This window comes from Physcomitrium patens, chromosome 1, assembly GCF_059467195.1.
Source record: "Physcomitrium patens ecotype Gransden chromosome 1, ASM5946719v1, whole genome shotgun sequence".
Classification (NCBI taxonomy): Eukaryota; Viridiplantae; Streptophyta; class Bryopsida; order Funariales; family Funariaceae; genus Physcomitrium; species Physcomitrium patens.
This window is the reverse complement of record NC_143410.1, coordinates 14,774,166-14,788,860: the sequence shown is the minus strand read 5'-3', so window position 1 is coordinate 14,788,860 and position 14,695 is coordinate 14,774,166. Positions and strand designations below refer to the sequence as shown.

The 14,695-nt window shown below is 43.5% G+C and overlaps 3 protein-coding genes across 4 annotated transcripts; 1 reads left to right on the top strand and 2 right to left on the bottom strand.

Moving 5' to 3' along the window:
- Positions 1-15: 15 nt before the first annotated feature.
- LOC112290072 (uncharacterized) lies at positions 16-1,401 on the bottom strand. Its single transcript, XM_024536039.3, has 2 exons — positions 989-1,401; positions 16-560 (listed from the first exon to the last, which is right to left on the bottom strand). Exons 1-2 carry the CDS (start codon positions 1,238-1,240, stop codon positions 129-131), a joined length of 684 nt encoding a protein of 227 aa, XP_024391807.1. The 5' UTR covers positions 1,241-1,401; the 3' UTR covers positions 16-128.
- A 626-nt stretch (positions 1,402-2,027) lies between these two features.
- Positions 2,028-7,165, bottom strand: LOC112290062 (cyclin-dependent kinase D-2). 2 transcript variants are annotated; one of them, XM_024536017.3, is made up of 8 exons: positions 6,869-7,165; positions 5,912-6,496; positions 4,549-4,847; positions 4,163-4,271; positions 3,785-3,910; positions 3,305-3,540; positions 2,813-3,103; positions 2,507-2,707 (listed from the first exon to the last, which is right to left on the bottom strand). In XM_024536017.3, exons 2-8 carry the CDS (start codon positions 6,008-6,010, stop codon positions 2,620-2,622), a joined length of 1,248 nt encoding a protein of 415 aa, XP_024391785.1. In that variant the 5' UTR covers positions 6,011-6,496; positions 6,869-7,165; the 3' UTR covers positions 2,507-2,619. The 2 variants fall into 2 exon arrangements, with proteins under 2 accessions (XP_024391793.1, XP_024391785.1); XM_024536025.3 differs by lacking the exons at positions 2,507-2,707; positions 6,869-7,165 and adding an exon at positions 2,028-2,500 and having other exon boundaries at positions 5,912-6,843.
- Positions 7,166-9,128: 1,963 nt separating this feature from the next.
- Positions 9,129-13,342, top strand: LOC112289629 (uncharacterized). Its single transcript, XM_024534993.3, has 7 exons — positions 9,129-10,493; positions 10,737-10,888; positions 11,003-11,251; positions 11,507-11,641; positions 11,849-12,031; positions 12,214-12,375; positions 12,652-13,342. Exons 1-7 carry the CDS (start codon positions 9,533-9,535, stop codon positions 13,117-13,119), a joined length of 2,310 nt encoding a protein of 769 aa, XP_024390761.1. The 5' UTR covers positions 9,129-9,532; the 3' UTR covers positions 13,120-13,342.
- Positions 13,343-14,695: the final 1,353 nt, after the last annotated feature.

Here is a 14,695-nt window from a genome sequence, read left to right as displayed (position 1 = left end):
TATTCACACCATACAGAAGGGGATGGATCATGTCTTCATTTCAAATTGTAACCACAAAGACTTGTTGCTGTTTGTACAGTACGCTACTGATATACTTAACCCACTGGACACGACCAGCGGAAGAAGCTCTACTCAGAGTTTTGTAAAGTAGATACAAAATTGGATGCACCGAATGCAGCCGAGCCTCCAACAACAGAGATTGCTGCGATGATAACTTGAAGAACTATGAGAGGGGTGGAAGTTTCGGGCACAAAGTACACGAAGACAGGGCCGAGGAGCAAAAGAGCCAGGGCGGTGGTGAGAAGTGCGCCGGGTGTGGCGGGGTTGGTAGCAGCAGACAGAACTCCCAGCTCTTCTGCCTTGGATAGAAGTCCTAGGCTCTCAATCTTGCTGAGAGAAAATCCCAAGTTCTCAACTGTGGTAAGAAGACCTGCCTTCTCAGCCTTGGAAAGTAATCTCAATTGTTCTACTCTTGACAGGATCTTGATGGCCTCGGGACTTTCCCTGATCTTGTCGCGCACCTTGCCTGACTTGTCACCGAACACTTCAATCGCCTTGACCTGTTCAGAAGTTCATCACACCACACGGCATGGAACAACGCCTCAGAAAATCCCACCTCAAACATCGCAAGCCGATGCATTCATGTATTTCTCCGATTTACTCTGGAGGGTATAAGAAGTATCTACGGCTGCTTCGAATTAAGCATTTCCCATCCCACGCATATAATGTTCATTCTCGCATTCAGTGATCATGCCAAGTTTATGGTGAGATATAAAATGATAGCCACTGAGTGCACATTGGCAGTCCAACTCAACACTACCTCTGGTCCAGACGTCCTAGAGTTACACCACCCCCCCTGTGCCTTGAACGCACAGCACAAGACCTCGAAGGGGCTAGCAGATGAGAAATAGAGAAACCGCAACAACACAATCAATTGTAAGATAACCGTCAAAGAAGCAAAGATCGACACACCAGAGCCCGACGATACCTTCTTTCCACCGACGTAGCGGGTACCGCCCCCTTGAAGAGTTCCAGGCTGATTGGTACCAGGCTTCACGGGGTTCACGCCCCCCTTCTGCGAGCCCGCAGCGCGGACAACCATGCGGCAGCCGTTAGGAGCAACTCTCGACACAGTACAACCAGCGTCCAAGATCTCATGGGCGCTGTGCATAGCCTTAAGGCTGGACAATGTGCAAGCGCCTCGCATGTTGGAAGCGCAAACAGACATAGACTCAGCCATTGCAGACGAATCCAAGCAAAATCAACCCGCGAGACTCACTGCACCGCACAGGATGCGCTGAACTCGAGCAATTCGGAACCGAATTGCATGCGACCAAGTGAGAGATTGAGAGAGGCACGTAGAGGCAGAGGCAGAGGCAGGCAGGCACTCTGTGGCAGTGGAGGGGAGGCCGTGCAGACCATGTGTGGCGAGCGAGGCCACGCCATACCTGCTCTCCAGGCGTCCTCGCCATTGGCTTCCGTTATCCAGAGCGGAAGCCCCTTCGGATTAGGCTCTCGGTTGGCTGACCAACGGTCGCTCACTTCTGGCTGCTCCTAAAGCCATGGCTAACAATCTTCCTCTGGCGGGGCCCCCAAAGTGTGCGGGCTCTACGGGCCGCCTCTCACCCTTCTGCTTCCCTGGACGTCGCTGATGTAAAGTTACGTGAAAAAATGACCAATTGATTGATATTTTTCATGTGTTTACTTCCGACATTGCAACTGATTAGTATTTCTACATGGCTGGTTATCAAGTATTGGGCCCTTCTTTTACTCTTCCAGTTCATGTTATCATTGGCAAATAGTATACATGAGTTGATGAAAGTGCCACTTTGATGAACATAATCTTGAATAACTGAGTTTTATTGAAACTACTGATGAGCAGCTACGCCGTCACATGCCTTAACTGGTGGATCATAAGCCGTTAGATAATGGAGTATTTGACCGAGCTAGAAGTGTGCAATAGTGACTCCTATCACACTGAGACATAACAAAACAATGCAGTTTGCTCGCTGATTGAATACGTCATATGATAGGAAATTCACTCCTTTTTTACAGATTCTCAATCAACGCAGAAGATTTCTGCCCAATGAATCAATGCTTTCAATGCTTCAGCCATGCAGAGTCCTCATGGCTGTACATGTAACACTAATCTTACAGCCATCCTCTAAAACTGTACACTAGGGTTGAAACTTGAAATTACTCCAGATCATGTGACTCTATGCGAGGTCTCTGATATTTGAGACCTATACGAATATACCTAACCCTGAATTCACTAGAGTCTTGGTCCTGACTGGGACCCAACTCTGTGCTAAAGCTACTTCTGCTTCTATCCACTCTGCGCTGATTCTCTTTTCTATGCCCCTATGGGTCTTGGTAGATACAAAAGACACCATGAAGTAATTGCAGTTTAGTGTAATTGATACACGGTTATCCTTACCGCCGTGCTGGGGTAAGAAAAATGTCCATATCTAGCTTCCTCTTCAAATATGTTCTATCCGTACTGTCCAAATCAACCCAGAGAGGAAAATCATCAGCACATTGCACGGCGACACTAAATGTAAGCCTCCCCTCAATATATGCTACATTTGTGTACAAGGACTTGATCCATCCCATAAACGTCTAGAAACCTGATGTGAAGGACGAATGTGGTGACAAAGTTGCATTGGCATATCCAGATGGTTTAACTTGCAGCGAACGGTTTAATGTCCTGAACACGAGCAGTCTCGAGAAGGGTCTAAGTCGACATATATATACAAGATAGAAGAAAACAAGGAAGAAACGAAAGCAAAAAATAAGCAAATGAGGGATTCACCTGTTGAGAGTGGGTCGAAGATTTGTTTTGGGATCTATTGACATAGGGATAGTGATGGCATCAATGGGGGTTCCTAATTCAAGTTGCTGTTTGGCCTGCCCATCCCGGTTCGCTTCACCAGCTGTTTTGATATCCCCACCAAAGAGCTGGAGACGCCGCGTCTTCGTAGGAGGGGAAAAGACAATGTGCCCAGCTGGAGACAGAAGCTCAATGGGCTTTGGCTGTGCTTCCGGCTTTGACGGCCTTCGAAGCATGTGACATGGCGTTGGTGCTGGTTCAGTCCTAAAATATCTGATATTGTAAATACCACAGCGGTCAGTAACCAGCCCAGAAGTTACCCAGAACCACAATATAGAAGAGAGTAGTCATTACCTGGGAATCACGCTCTCGAGTAAGCACATCCCACCTGATCATGTAGAAAGTAGAGGAACGAAGAAGGCGTTTTAAGAAATACTATAAAGAAAGATGGAGGAATCCGTTGGGAAACTATACCTATGCTCTAATGCTTGCTGAGCAGTTATTCTTCGCTTTGGGTCGTAGGTGAACATTCGCTGAAGAAGGTCAATACAGTCCTCGCTTGCCTGGGGGAACAGACTGCGGAAGGACTGCGGTGGAGAATGCTGATACTCTACATAATCAGGAAGGCTAGTCACATCAGGCCATTGCGCCTTCCCGGGAGTGCCAAATGCTGCAAATATCTTCCCCAACTGATCAATATCGCTAGAACCCTGCGCACAACATGGGTGTCATCTCGCAAGTCCATCCCCAGATTCACATGTGACACATTGTGTACATTGTGGACTAAATATGAAGTTGACAAGTTTAAGGATCAGTAGGTGAGCAGCACCAGTGTGATCATCGGGCATCGGCCTGCCCGGAACAAAAAGAATTATCCCAAGACCATGATCGAGCTAAATACAAGACGTTAACGGCGGATAATACAGAACCATATTTAATCCTACTCATCTGTACCTGGAGGAATGGACGACGGAGGATAAGTTCCGCAAAAATACATGCTGCGGCCCACACATCCACACCTGGTCCATATTGTTTGGAACCAAATAGCAATTCAGGTGCTCGATACCATCGTGCAAAGACCTGATTTTCAGATGAGAATTTTTCAGAATTGAGACCAGATAACTATACTAGCTTCGAGTGTCAACACAGGCAACACACAGCAGGGAGCTCTACACTGAAAAAAACACGGTGTCATACGGGGATCCCCATCTTAAGGAGTAGGGTACATTGATAAAAACATGTCTTAGACAGGCGACTTCATAATGGGGGGAAGATGGAAGCAACATCGAGAAGAGCAGAATCAAAAGGAGAAACTAATGAACGCATATGTACCTGGTGTGTGAACTTTCGGTCGGGACTCCCAAATATGCGAGCTAATCCAAAGTCCGCAAGCTTTAGCTGCCCATTGGAACCAAGCAAAAGATTGTTTGGTTTAAGATCCCTGTATGGAACACCCCGATGTTAGGCAGGGCAACACAACCAAAAACAAACTGTGAGAGCTGAGGAGTGGAACAACTACAGTACCAAAAGTTTCTCTAAAACATGTTGACGAAATCAATTCGACCTTGACGAACTCAGATAAAACAAAACGGCCCCTGCCATCTCCGTCGTTTGCATCTCTGGCCTTGTTCGAAAACGAAGCAGAGTCCAGTAAATTCAGTGGCGAGATGTACATCTTGACATGGGACAAGATAAGAAGACGAGCTCGGAAATCTAACCTGTGAAGGACCCACTTCTTGTGGCAAACTGCTAGTCCCTTAAGAATCATTTGCATGTAAGCCTTGTAGTCGGCAGGGGAGAGAAAAATGTTCCGATCTCGGATCACTGCTTCTAAGTCACTCTCCATATATTCGAATACGAGGTGCAAATTGCTCTTGTGAGGATATACATCTATCAGCTCGATGATGTTTGGGTCTTGCAATTCTTTCAATAGTTTGATCTCCCTCAAGGCTGTCACATTCACACCCTCCTTGAGCTTTCCCAATCTTATCTTTTTAATTGCTACCGTCCTGTTTGTCTGCAGAAATTTGCCACGATTTGATCAGTGACATTGGTCTGTCATATACGTCGCTTGAAGAACAATGAGGCGCCGCACGTTCACTGACTTCGTACTCCTTAACCCCAGAATCCCAGCAAGTGAAACCGATTATCTTAACCGTTGGCATTCCATCAACACTTTAACTACAGCAGTAGGGAAATATAAGTTCAATACACAGCTCAGTGGTTTGTCCAGGTACAATGGACAATGACTCAGTAACGCAACAATGACTAGACAATGACTCAGTAACGCAACCTGTATGGAACTTAGTTTCAGAAACTTAATGTTCTCACGAGCTGAAAGACCTGATGACCTTATCTAGACAGTGCAAGTGGACGTGATTGTCTCAATTCCACTAGCGGACAAGAGGGAAAACTTCTCTAATATTTACCAGAAGATATGGCTATTGACGGAATTCTTGTAAACTCAGCCATAATGCCTTCAGCGTACATAAACAGAGTACATTACAATGTAACTCATGCACAGATGTCAAGGATGGGGTGTAGGTGCGTAAAGCTTTGCGCTTTGGGGTGCCCTCGCATCATTCCATGCATTGCAACGATGTGACCTGTCTAAGTGCGAACTGTCGCATACCCAAAACTACGAACCAGCTACTGGACTGCAGCACACTCGGTTACATTAGAGTCGCACAGTTCTAATGAAAGCAAAAACTGGACTCTTGGACCTTGGAGATGAAATGCATTTCCAGCATAACCTATTGCATCGCGTGAACTGAAATTTCTAGCGTCTAGTTAGAGCTATGGAACCCAAGCTGATGGATTGTCACATCCAATCATGCCAAATCCGCAAAAGCGTAGCAAAACATTCCAGGCATCCTAATTGCTAGCTAACACAATCAAACTACAGAATTGGCGAGTTCATGCGTAGCTCAAGTTCCCACTATCACTTTTACTCGATAGGCCTTCTCGAATCGCCAGTAAGGACGTATACTGACAGATCCCAACAGCTGTTTTGATAAACTTGGAGCTTGGATACATTACTGATCAGACATGAGTAATGTAGGGGAAGCAGGAGATAATTACCACTATGTCAACAGCCTTGAAAACGACACCGTATGTTCCCTCACCCAGATTATGACCCTTGTCATATCTGTTCGCGCCCTTGGGTTCTCCGACTGCCATGACCACAGAATCTATAATCTCGGAGCTCAAGGCTTAATGTCTGAGGACTGGGAACACAGACTCTATCAGGCCAAACCTCATAGTCATTGTAAACAAACCCTGTCAACAGGGTCTACAACTCATGTTTCTTCGTTGTCCGCATTCACTGCTATTGTTGCCATGACCGGCAATCCAAAATCCCAAAGTGCACTGAGAAGAGCAGCGATCAATTCCTTGATGTAAAATCCAGAATCGCCAGGTCTTCCGGTACGTTGTTTAATTTCTCACCTCAGCTTCGCTATCTTCGACATTCTCGTAAATACCTTCGAGCAAAATGATCCATGGTTTCGAGAACTACCAGCTGTTCCTCGTGTCAACTTGCGGTCACTCAACTGCGATGATACCCTGTCCGAATTACAGCCGCATTTACAGGACCGTCCGTGCATACACCATCAGCTCTCCAAACGGAAAGAGTTAGATCCTCAACAGACGCCGAACCCTCTTTTTCTGCAAATACACTGAAATAAGTGCGATTTCGCTCGTTCAATTACGTACGGCTAAAACCAAAATCCCAAACCCTACAACCAAATTCATGAACAACCAGACAGGCCAGTTGCTGTACCAACCCCACCTTCAAACGTCAATCAATGACACCGAATACAATCAATCCACCAAAACCCTAACGTATACCCACCCACTACACCCCTCACGAAATCTCTCGCCAACAGCAAAGCTTAACCTGACTCCTGTTCTGGCAGGACAACCAGCACTGGTAATACATAGCATCACAACAACGGTGCTGTAGAACAGAATGCACACAATGTGGGACCTCCCCAAACGGCCAAATAAAAAAAAGGGGGGGGGGGGGCGCTCTCTCACAGAATTCAGTCACTACGACTGACACGGGCATTTCTCATAGCATCGTCGGCTTCTCATCACGACTTGCATAAAACACGCAGCGCCACGGTTTTCATCCCGCAGTGACACCGCCACACCCCTCATCAGTTTCCCAGCTCGGTACCCAACGGTTCAGCATTCCCCTTTTCTCGCAAACTGCACAACGAATTTCGTGATTTTTACCTTATGATTTCCAACACGCATGATCAGCGCATGTCATATTCCAGTTCTCATGTGCAGACGATGATGCTGGTTGCGACGAGGTACTACTACTAATAATAATAATATTACTCGCCGTTACCATTCAGACGCTTGAAGCTCAACGTTCGCTCGACGTCTAGGGGAGGACGCCCGGTGCCACTTGTGTATTTTTGTGTGGGGTCGCGTTTGAATTCGGCCAATAGGAGCGAGGGGCTGCTGATGTGGCATGGAGACGTGGAGTGCCTGTTGGACCGTTGGGGGGCTGAGGTGGCCTCATGGAAGACCGTTGAGTCTATGGATGGATGAGAGTTCGGCTATTCTACGAATAGCGGAATAAACAGCTCCGCTCCAAAGGGTTTCTAAAAGTTGTAGGGCTCTATTCACACCGTGCCCACACGAGCCTGATGTATGGGCACTTATGCTGATCTCATTACGAAGTCTTGAATGACAACCACGTATGCATAGACAACGCAATAATTCCATTTTATTTTTCCAACCGCAAAAAATATTTATTTATATATAATTATTATCCTTTCAGATTGGTTTTACCCCTTCTTGTTCAAAAGCAAGATAACATACAAACAAAAACATACAAACAAATTGAACTAAATATTTCTTTCATTGTAATAATTTTGTTAGAGGGAGGGGAAGGTGACAATCATAAAGTGGTTTTCTCCTACAAACAGCGATACATGATTGAACAATATATCTATATATATATATATATATATATGATTTAGTTATATTGATATTACTAACTTCTAATTTGCATATTCCATAAATTGGTGTTTTTTGATAGATTATCAACCTTGTCAAATGAATGATATGTCTAGTTGTAAACGAGAATTATATTTTCTTACATAATTTTCAGTTCTTTAATCCAATAAAACGTTATCAGATTTTTTACCATAATTATCTCATGAAATATTACGAGTGTTCAAAATTATAATATTTGTTAGTAACTTCCATATATTTATTAAAAGTAATTTACAAATGTCACTTGAGTTCATAATTTGTTTTGAAAGTACATTTACTGTGTTTATACATAGATCTTTACAAGGTATGAAATGGCTTTAGACATTATTTGACGTTTTAAGGAAATTAATTAAAAAAAAGTATGCATCTGTATTATTTGTATTCATTTTGAGTAAGACATAAAACGGTGCATCAAAATTCCATATTGACAGTACAATGCTACAACTAACATCCGATCAAGTCGTAGCTAAATGCACATCCATCTACATGAGTACTTTCTTTATCTTTTTCTTTATAAAGAAAGAAAGCAAGAAAAAATAATCCATAATTTTATTATATAGGTTTCAAAAACATTATCATGTACGTTTGATTAAATTTTGCATTTTTCATTAAATCGGTTTTTTCAAAAATATACATTTTATCTAGTATTTCTAATTCGACAATTGAAATAAATAATAAGGATAACTGTATATTACACACATTTTGGTTGTAGTGTCTCTCCCATTATATAATGTATTGAAATGTAACTTTGAATTAGCATTTATTTCTTCTTTTCAAATTATGTAAACATCATGGAAATATTTTTCTAATTTTAATTGTTTCGAATATTATTAGACACTAACATTCTAGTACCAAATTCATAATTAAGTTACGATAAAGTTCTTATAAATATTCTATAAAAATAAGACTTGGAAACTCAACTTCTAGCCTTCAATTTCAAGTCATCACAAAAATCATGATCATGAAGCTTACTTCTAAGTTTGTAAAAAAATTAGCACAATTTTCGAAATAAATAGCATTTAGATTACACTAGTAATGAGTTCAGACAAGCTTCAGTTCATTTCTTTCTGGGAGAGTGGAAAGAAAATTTCATGTAAGAAATAATGGCGCCGTGGAACAAGGCGAATATAGATGAATGACGAATGGATTGATGGGTTATGCATTCATTCGAATCTCGATCCGGCCGTCTAGACAACGGACGGCGAAGATGCCATCGCCACTTCCACGTGAGGATGCGAGGGCTGAACAAGGCTCTTGCCTCCGTCGACAATCGAGCCAAAAACTTTTTTCGCTATCGTCTGAGATCCTTTTTTTCTACTCGAAATCTGCATCGAAACATTCAATCTCATTCCCAAATCTTCGAATTTAGATGGTATGAGGATTGAATATTGAGAGGAAAGGGCACCGGCGTGTGAAACTAGACTCAGAGATGTGATTCTCAGACAGGTTGAGTCGTCTGCGGATTCTCTTAGCTTGTGAAGTTCATGAGGTCGGATTGATCGTTAGGGTGCTGGGATCGAAAATGGAACATTTTGCAGCATGCAGGCAGGAATTGGAGGATATTTTGAGCTGCTCTCCGTTTCTGTCGTGGTTTTTGGAGTGATAATATGTCACAGTCCTGGAAGCGAATGTTGCCTTAAACCCTAAACCCTGACATTGTGTAAGGAGGTTCTGGCGGCAAGCGCTGTTATGGAGAACATTAGAGTGTTGGTTTGCAGCTCTAGCTTGCAAGCCTCGCCTTCGTCGTGCAGCCTGGTGGCGGGGGTGAAATTTATCCGAAGGTCACCTTCAAGTGTATATAGAGTTCACTGTGACAGGAGACGATTGCAGGGTGTTTGTATTTGGAACGAGCGGTCGCGGCTAGTTCTTGGTAGTCGTAGAGAGCAGCGCTGGATTGCACAGGTGGTGAGAATTTGTAGTGGTCCCGTGGGAAGGTCTGATGCCGATGAATGCCGCGCATTCAAAGTCGAAGAAGTTAGTTCTGGGCTAGAAAGTGAAGGAATTACTTGTTGGGAGGATTCTGCGAAGCGCGCGCTTCCGGAATATGAAACTGATGCGGGGAGTAGTCTTGGGACGAAGCAGGGACTTGAACTGAAGAAGTTTTTGGCCGTGAACTGTGCACGGTTGCACGTATTGGGGTGGCTGACAATAGTAGCCTTAGGGATTGGAGCAGGCACTGCTAGGGCGTCGGTACCAGGGGCCAAACTTTCCAGACGTTATGTACCTCCATGTTTTGCAAGCGTGTCCTCTGTGTCCTGCAAGAGTCAAGATTCGAAGGATCAAGGAGCTGCTGTGACACCTCAAGATTCCTCTAAGGCTCATGATCATACTCAAGCTAGTGATGGTTCTCAGGAGTTGTTGCCAGCAATCGCAGGTGCGGAGGCAAGTGACAGTGGCGTGGAAATGAAGGAAGCGGAGATTGTGAGGAATGAGAATGATGAAGATGAAGTTCATGATGAAGAACATTTGGACGAGGGCGAGGATGAAGACGAAGACGATTATGCAGAATCGGATATGGGTGCGGGTAGCGACGACGAGGGCATGAATTATCCCACAATTGGGGATTTGGAGGATCTTGATGAATTAGGTGAACTGGCCAGTGGTGCTGCGGCTGCAGAATTACTCTCTGGCAGTGGAGAAATTGAATCTGGTAACTATCTCTCTTGGCCTGTTGGCTGTCGTATCGGGTCATGATTGAATGTTAGAAAAACGTGAAGATGCATTCAGAACAATCTGCTTTACGGTATTAGGAGATATTGTAATGACAAGACTACGTGAGTTATTTAATGAGCTATTTGAACAAGGAATGGACGCTGTTCTTAGGGTTAGCTATGGTGGTATCGTAAAGGATCAACCTTGCTCATCTGGTTTTCAAATCATGGATGGTTGCCAGCGGAGGCTGAAGGGGACAGGGAACCAGGCGGGGACACGGAAGATGAAGAACTCAAGAAGGCATTTGAGGAGTGGAAGGCGAAGCCTTATGCTTTGACAGTGCCCCTTCGGATTGTGGGCCTGCGAGGTTCAGTTCCCCCTGCCTGGCTCAAGGTAGTCACAACTTTTGCTGTATGTTTCACATCTTCACACACTGGTTGGATACTTCTCGCTTCTTTTTCCCCAAGTTTTTACCTTAATTAATTCATCTTTATGCATGCCGTACAGGAGTTTCTAATGAGTCAGGGAAAGAATGCGAAGTTGTCAGCGGAGTTTAAAGGAAGTTTGAGTGACATTCTTGCCGAACTTGCTGTATCGATGGAAAACAGTCAAATCACACCTAAATCTGCCATGGCGGCTGACCTCGTGACTGTTGGTGACTCTTGGTTGGCTACGGCAGTACAAGGAGGGTTGCTAGATCCTATTAGGAACGCTGAACAGTTTGATTGGTTCAACCGATTGCATCCTAAGTGGCAGGTATAGTGGCATGTGGTGATGCTTCTGTTATCTACTGCTGTGTTTAGACTGTAACCCTGATTCCTCACATATTTTTTCTTGTTTTTGACTTTTTTTTTTGATGAGTTGGTTTCTTGTTGGTAAGCATGCGTGGTTGACGACGTTGTTCCAGTTTGTGTACATACCTTCACATATTCTACGACAATAGATTTGTCATATACATCATCACCTTGAGATGTCTACTGAACTAATTAAGTGGTTGATGCTCCCGAACAGAACTTTATCAGGAGAGACCCCGAAGGTATTATTAACCCTCAGGGTTTAGTATGGGGAGTTCCCTATAGGTGGGGAAGTCTTGTTTTTGCCTTCAAGAAGGATAAGTTGGAAAGGAATGGCATCTCCCCTATCAGGGTTAGTAACTTTCTCGATCCTGAGCGTAACGTGCTTTCTACAACTTTGTTATGTTGGGTTGCTAGTTCATGAGTTTGTGGTTATGTCACTCTTATGCTACGCATCGTTGGTACTATTGTACCGTGCATACCGTGGGGCACTTTTATATGTATTTTTCCTTATTGTTTATGGTAATTGGGTTCTGATGCAACTTCCTTTTGGAGACAGGATTGGAAAGACCTTTTCCAGCCACAACTTGCCGGGAGGATAGCAATGGTCGACTCTCCACGCGAGGTAGTTGGTGCTGTTCTCAAGTCTTTAGGGGCTTCGTACAATACCAATGATTTTGATGCAGATGTTCCAGGAGGCAGAGAGGCTGTAAAAGAGCGTTTTCTTGCTTTGCAGAAGCAGGTATTCTTTCAACCTCACTAGGCTGGTCCTATGTTCGTGTTAGTGATTTAAGGTTCTCCTTACCAGACAGTTGTTTGCTAGAGAATAATCTAGATCCCTTGTTATTAGTGTAACTTTGAAATGAACGGTGTTGTCTGTCGATTTCTTCTTAATTACTCAACTTTGACTGTATTGAGTCACAGGTTCGTCTGTTTGATGACAACGACTACCTGAAGGCAATGAGTGCCGGAGATGTTTGGGTAGCAGTTGGGTGGTCAAGTGATATCATCCCATATTCAAAGCGTGCTTCAAACATCAGTGTTTATGCTCCAGAATCAGGAACAAGCCTATGGGCAGACCTCTGGGTGAGCCTGACTAACTCTATCTACATCATTTCAAAAAGAATTATCTTTAAAACTCGGATGAGATTCGTTGATGACACTTGGTTTGTTTCTCTTAATCTAACAGTTAGTGTTAAACTTGAACGTCCATCGTCAAGAGTGCCATCATAGCAGAAGCTGCTAGTGGTCAACGCTAATATTATTTATGTCGTCAAAAGGCAATGTTCCGTTTATCGGAGAGGAAGAAGTATCTTCACTTTGGACTCTGAGTTGGCACTTGTTCTGGATCTGATGATGCAGGCAATTCCAGCAACAACTACATTCGAAAAAGCAGAGAACGTAGGGGGTCGTGTTCGAGGTCCATCTCCTTTGGTCTTTCAATGGCTTGATTTTTGCTTGCAACCTGCAAGAGCCACGACGTTTGCAAATGATGTGTTCGTTGGTGCCTCTCCTCTCACTTGGTCTGAGAAAAGTGAAACGGAGATTTCGGAGAATACCTTTCTTGAGACAGGCGCTTCGCAATCAGGGAAAAAGCCGAAAACAGTGGTGACCTTGGACTCAAATATAGTTCAAGGCATGCCTCCGGACGAAATTGTCGCTAAAAGTGAGTTCCTGGAGCCATTAAGTGACAAAGCTCTATCTGATTATCAGTGGTTGTTGTCCGCGTCTGTGGACGTGGAGGGATGGCCAAGTACTTTTAATGAGTACTTGAAAGGAATTGCTTTGAGTCTAATGCAGTGGAGAAATTCCGATGGTTCTAGGAGTTGATCGCGATAGAGTTTTGACTACAATACCTTTGAATGGCTGCAGTTGGCCTTCTAAGTGAAGCTTAATGTCGTAACTTCTCGTTTGTTTTGAACCTTCGTGGCAATCGTAGGTGATTAGTTTTGCAGGGATGGGGATGGGAGAAATCGAATTGCCAGGTATCACACAATGTTGATGTGATTTTTTGTCTCAATATGGATTGATTTTGCATTACAGTCTAAAACAACTTTGGCGTGTCTCATCCATGTACCGATGTTGCTGGTCTTGTTCATTCAAGTAGATACGAAGTGGTCTTGGATGGACGTTTTTCTCTCGCTGTTTGTTACTTTTTCCCCATTATGATGAGCATTGTGGGTATGTAATGATGAAAAGTACGATGATTAGAAAATGTCATATTTTTTTGGATTTTTGTGAACTCGTTTAAATACGCTAATGCATACAATGTTTTGATTTCGTATAAGACCGTATCCAAGCTTCTTTCGCAAAACTAATACTTTTGTACATTTTGGCAACGTGAAAGAAGAAGAATGTGAGAAAGATATGCAGAGAATAAAATGAATGTTTGCATGTCACGGTCACAGTTAAATCAGCTTTTAAACCAGGTTCTTTTTGGAGTATCCCTACATTTTTGAAAGCCCTTATCTCTAAGCGTAGCCAGCTGTCTGGCCTCTCAATCTTCCTCACATATCCTCATGATTCAGAGCTTAGTTCTTACATTTCCATTGCGGTGTACTTTCCCGCCAGTTTTTGAGCTCTTAATCACGAGTAAAGAGAGTCCGGGATTACCTTGAGAGTTCATAGTGAACGTGCATTCCGGTTGCCTTTTGGTGGTCATGATACATAGAAAATCTAAAAGCTATATACTATCTGCTTACACAGCGATCGAAGTGAGGGTATCGGAGGTTTAAGTGCAGCAATAGTTAAAGCTTAGGCCCAAAGGAAGGTTGACAGTACTTTTGGTTAGATAAATAATACGTAGGTTGAAGATGTTGGAGCAGTGGAAACTGAGTCGAAGAAGAAAGAGAACCTTGGACCTTTGAAGCTGAAGTCGGTGAATCCGACCTCTTCTGCCAAGAGCACGCCTGCAGTTACCACAGTGCGGAAGAAAGCATAGTATGGCTTTACCGTGTGATGCGTGGAAGAATTAGGCTTGAACAATTCGTGGGCTAAGGACTAATTGTTGGAATATTTACTCTTTCACCTTGAATAAATTACTGGTTAGATAATTAAAAATATAGTCACCAGCAGCCAGACTGTCAGGTTATCCCACATCGAGTATAAGAGATTGTACAAGGTCTCTCTGTGTGTGCTTGTATGTTCAATGCAATGGTTCTCATTTTTATATATAATAATCTTATATTATTTTGTTCTGTCATGTTATCATGTTCTATCGTGTCTATCTCACTCTTCAATCCTCTCTCATCTCTTTAAACTTTTGAACTGCTTGCTTTTCCTTCTTTACTTTATGTATTAGAATATATATATATATATATATATATTGACACGGTTACCTGCTCACTTGCTCATAGTCTAGCTACATGCCAAAGAACAACCCATTCTTGAGGCAGTTAGACTAACA

Excerpts from the sequence above, each read along its gene's own strand:
- LOC112290072 (XM_024536039.3), bottom strand. The coding sequence starts at position 1,240 with ATGGCTGAGTCTATGTCTGTTTGCGCTTCCAACATGCGAGGCGCTTGC. Across the intron at positions 561-988 it reads GCTACGTCGGTGGAAAGAAG|GTCAAGGCGATTGAAGTGTT; the intron begins GTATCGTCGGGC and ends ACTTCTGAACAG.
- LOC112290062 (XM_024536017.3), bottom strand. The coding sequence starts at position 6,010 with ATGGCAGTCGGAGAACCCAAGGGCGCGAACAGATATGACAAGGGTCAT. Across the intron at positions 4,272-4,548 it reads AAGAAGTGGGTCCTTCACAG|GGATCTTAAACCAAACAATC; the intron begins GTTAGATTTCCG and ends TGTTCCATACAG. Across the intron at positions 3,104-3,304 it reads CAGCAAGCATTAGAGCATAG|ATATTTTAGGACTGAACCAG; the intron begins GTATAGTTTCCC and ends TTACAATATCAG.
- LOC112289629 (XM_024534993.3), top strand. The coding sequence starts at position 9,533 with ATGGAGAACATTAGAGTGTTGGTTTGCAGCTCTAGCTTGCAAGCCTCG. Across the intron at positions 10,494-10,736 it reads CAGTGGAGAAATTGAATCTG|CGGAGGCTGAAGGGGACAGG; the intron begins GTAACTATCTCT and ends GATGGTTGCCAG. Across the intron at positions 11,642-11,848 it reads ATGGCATCTCCCCTATCAGG|GATTGGAAAGACCTTTTCCA; the intron begins GTTAGTAACTTT and ends TTTTGGAGACAG.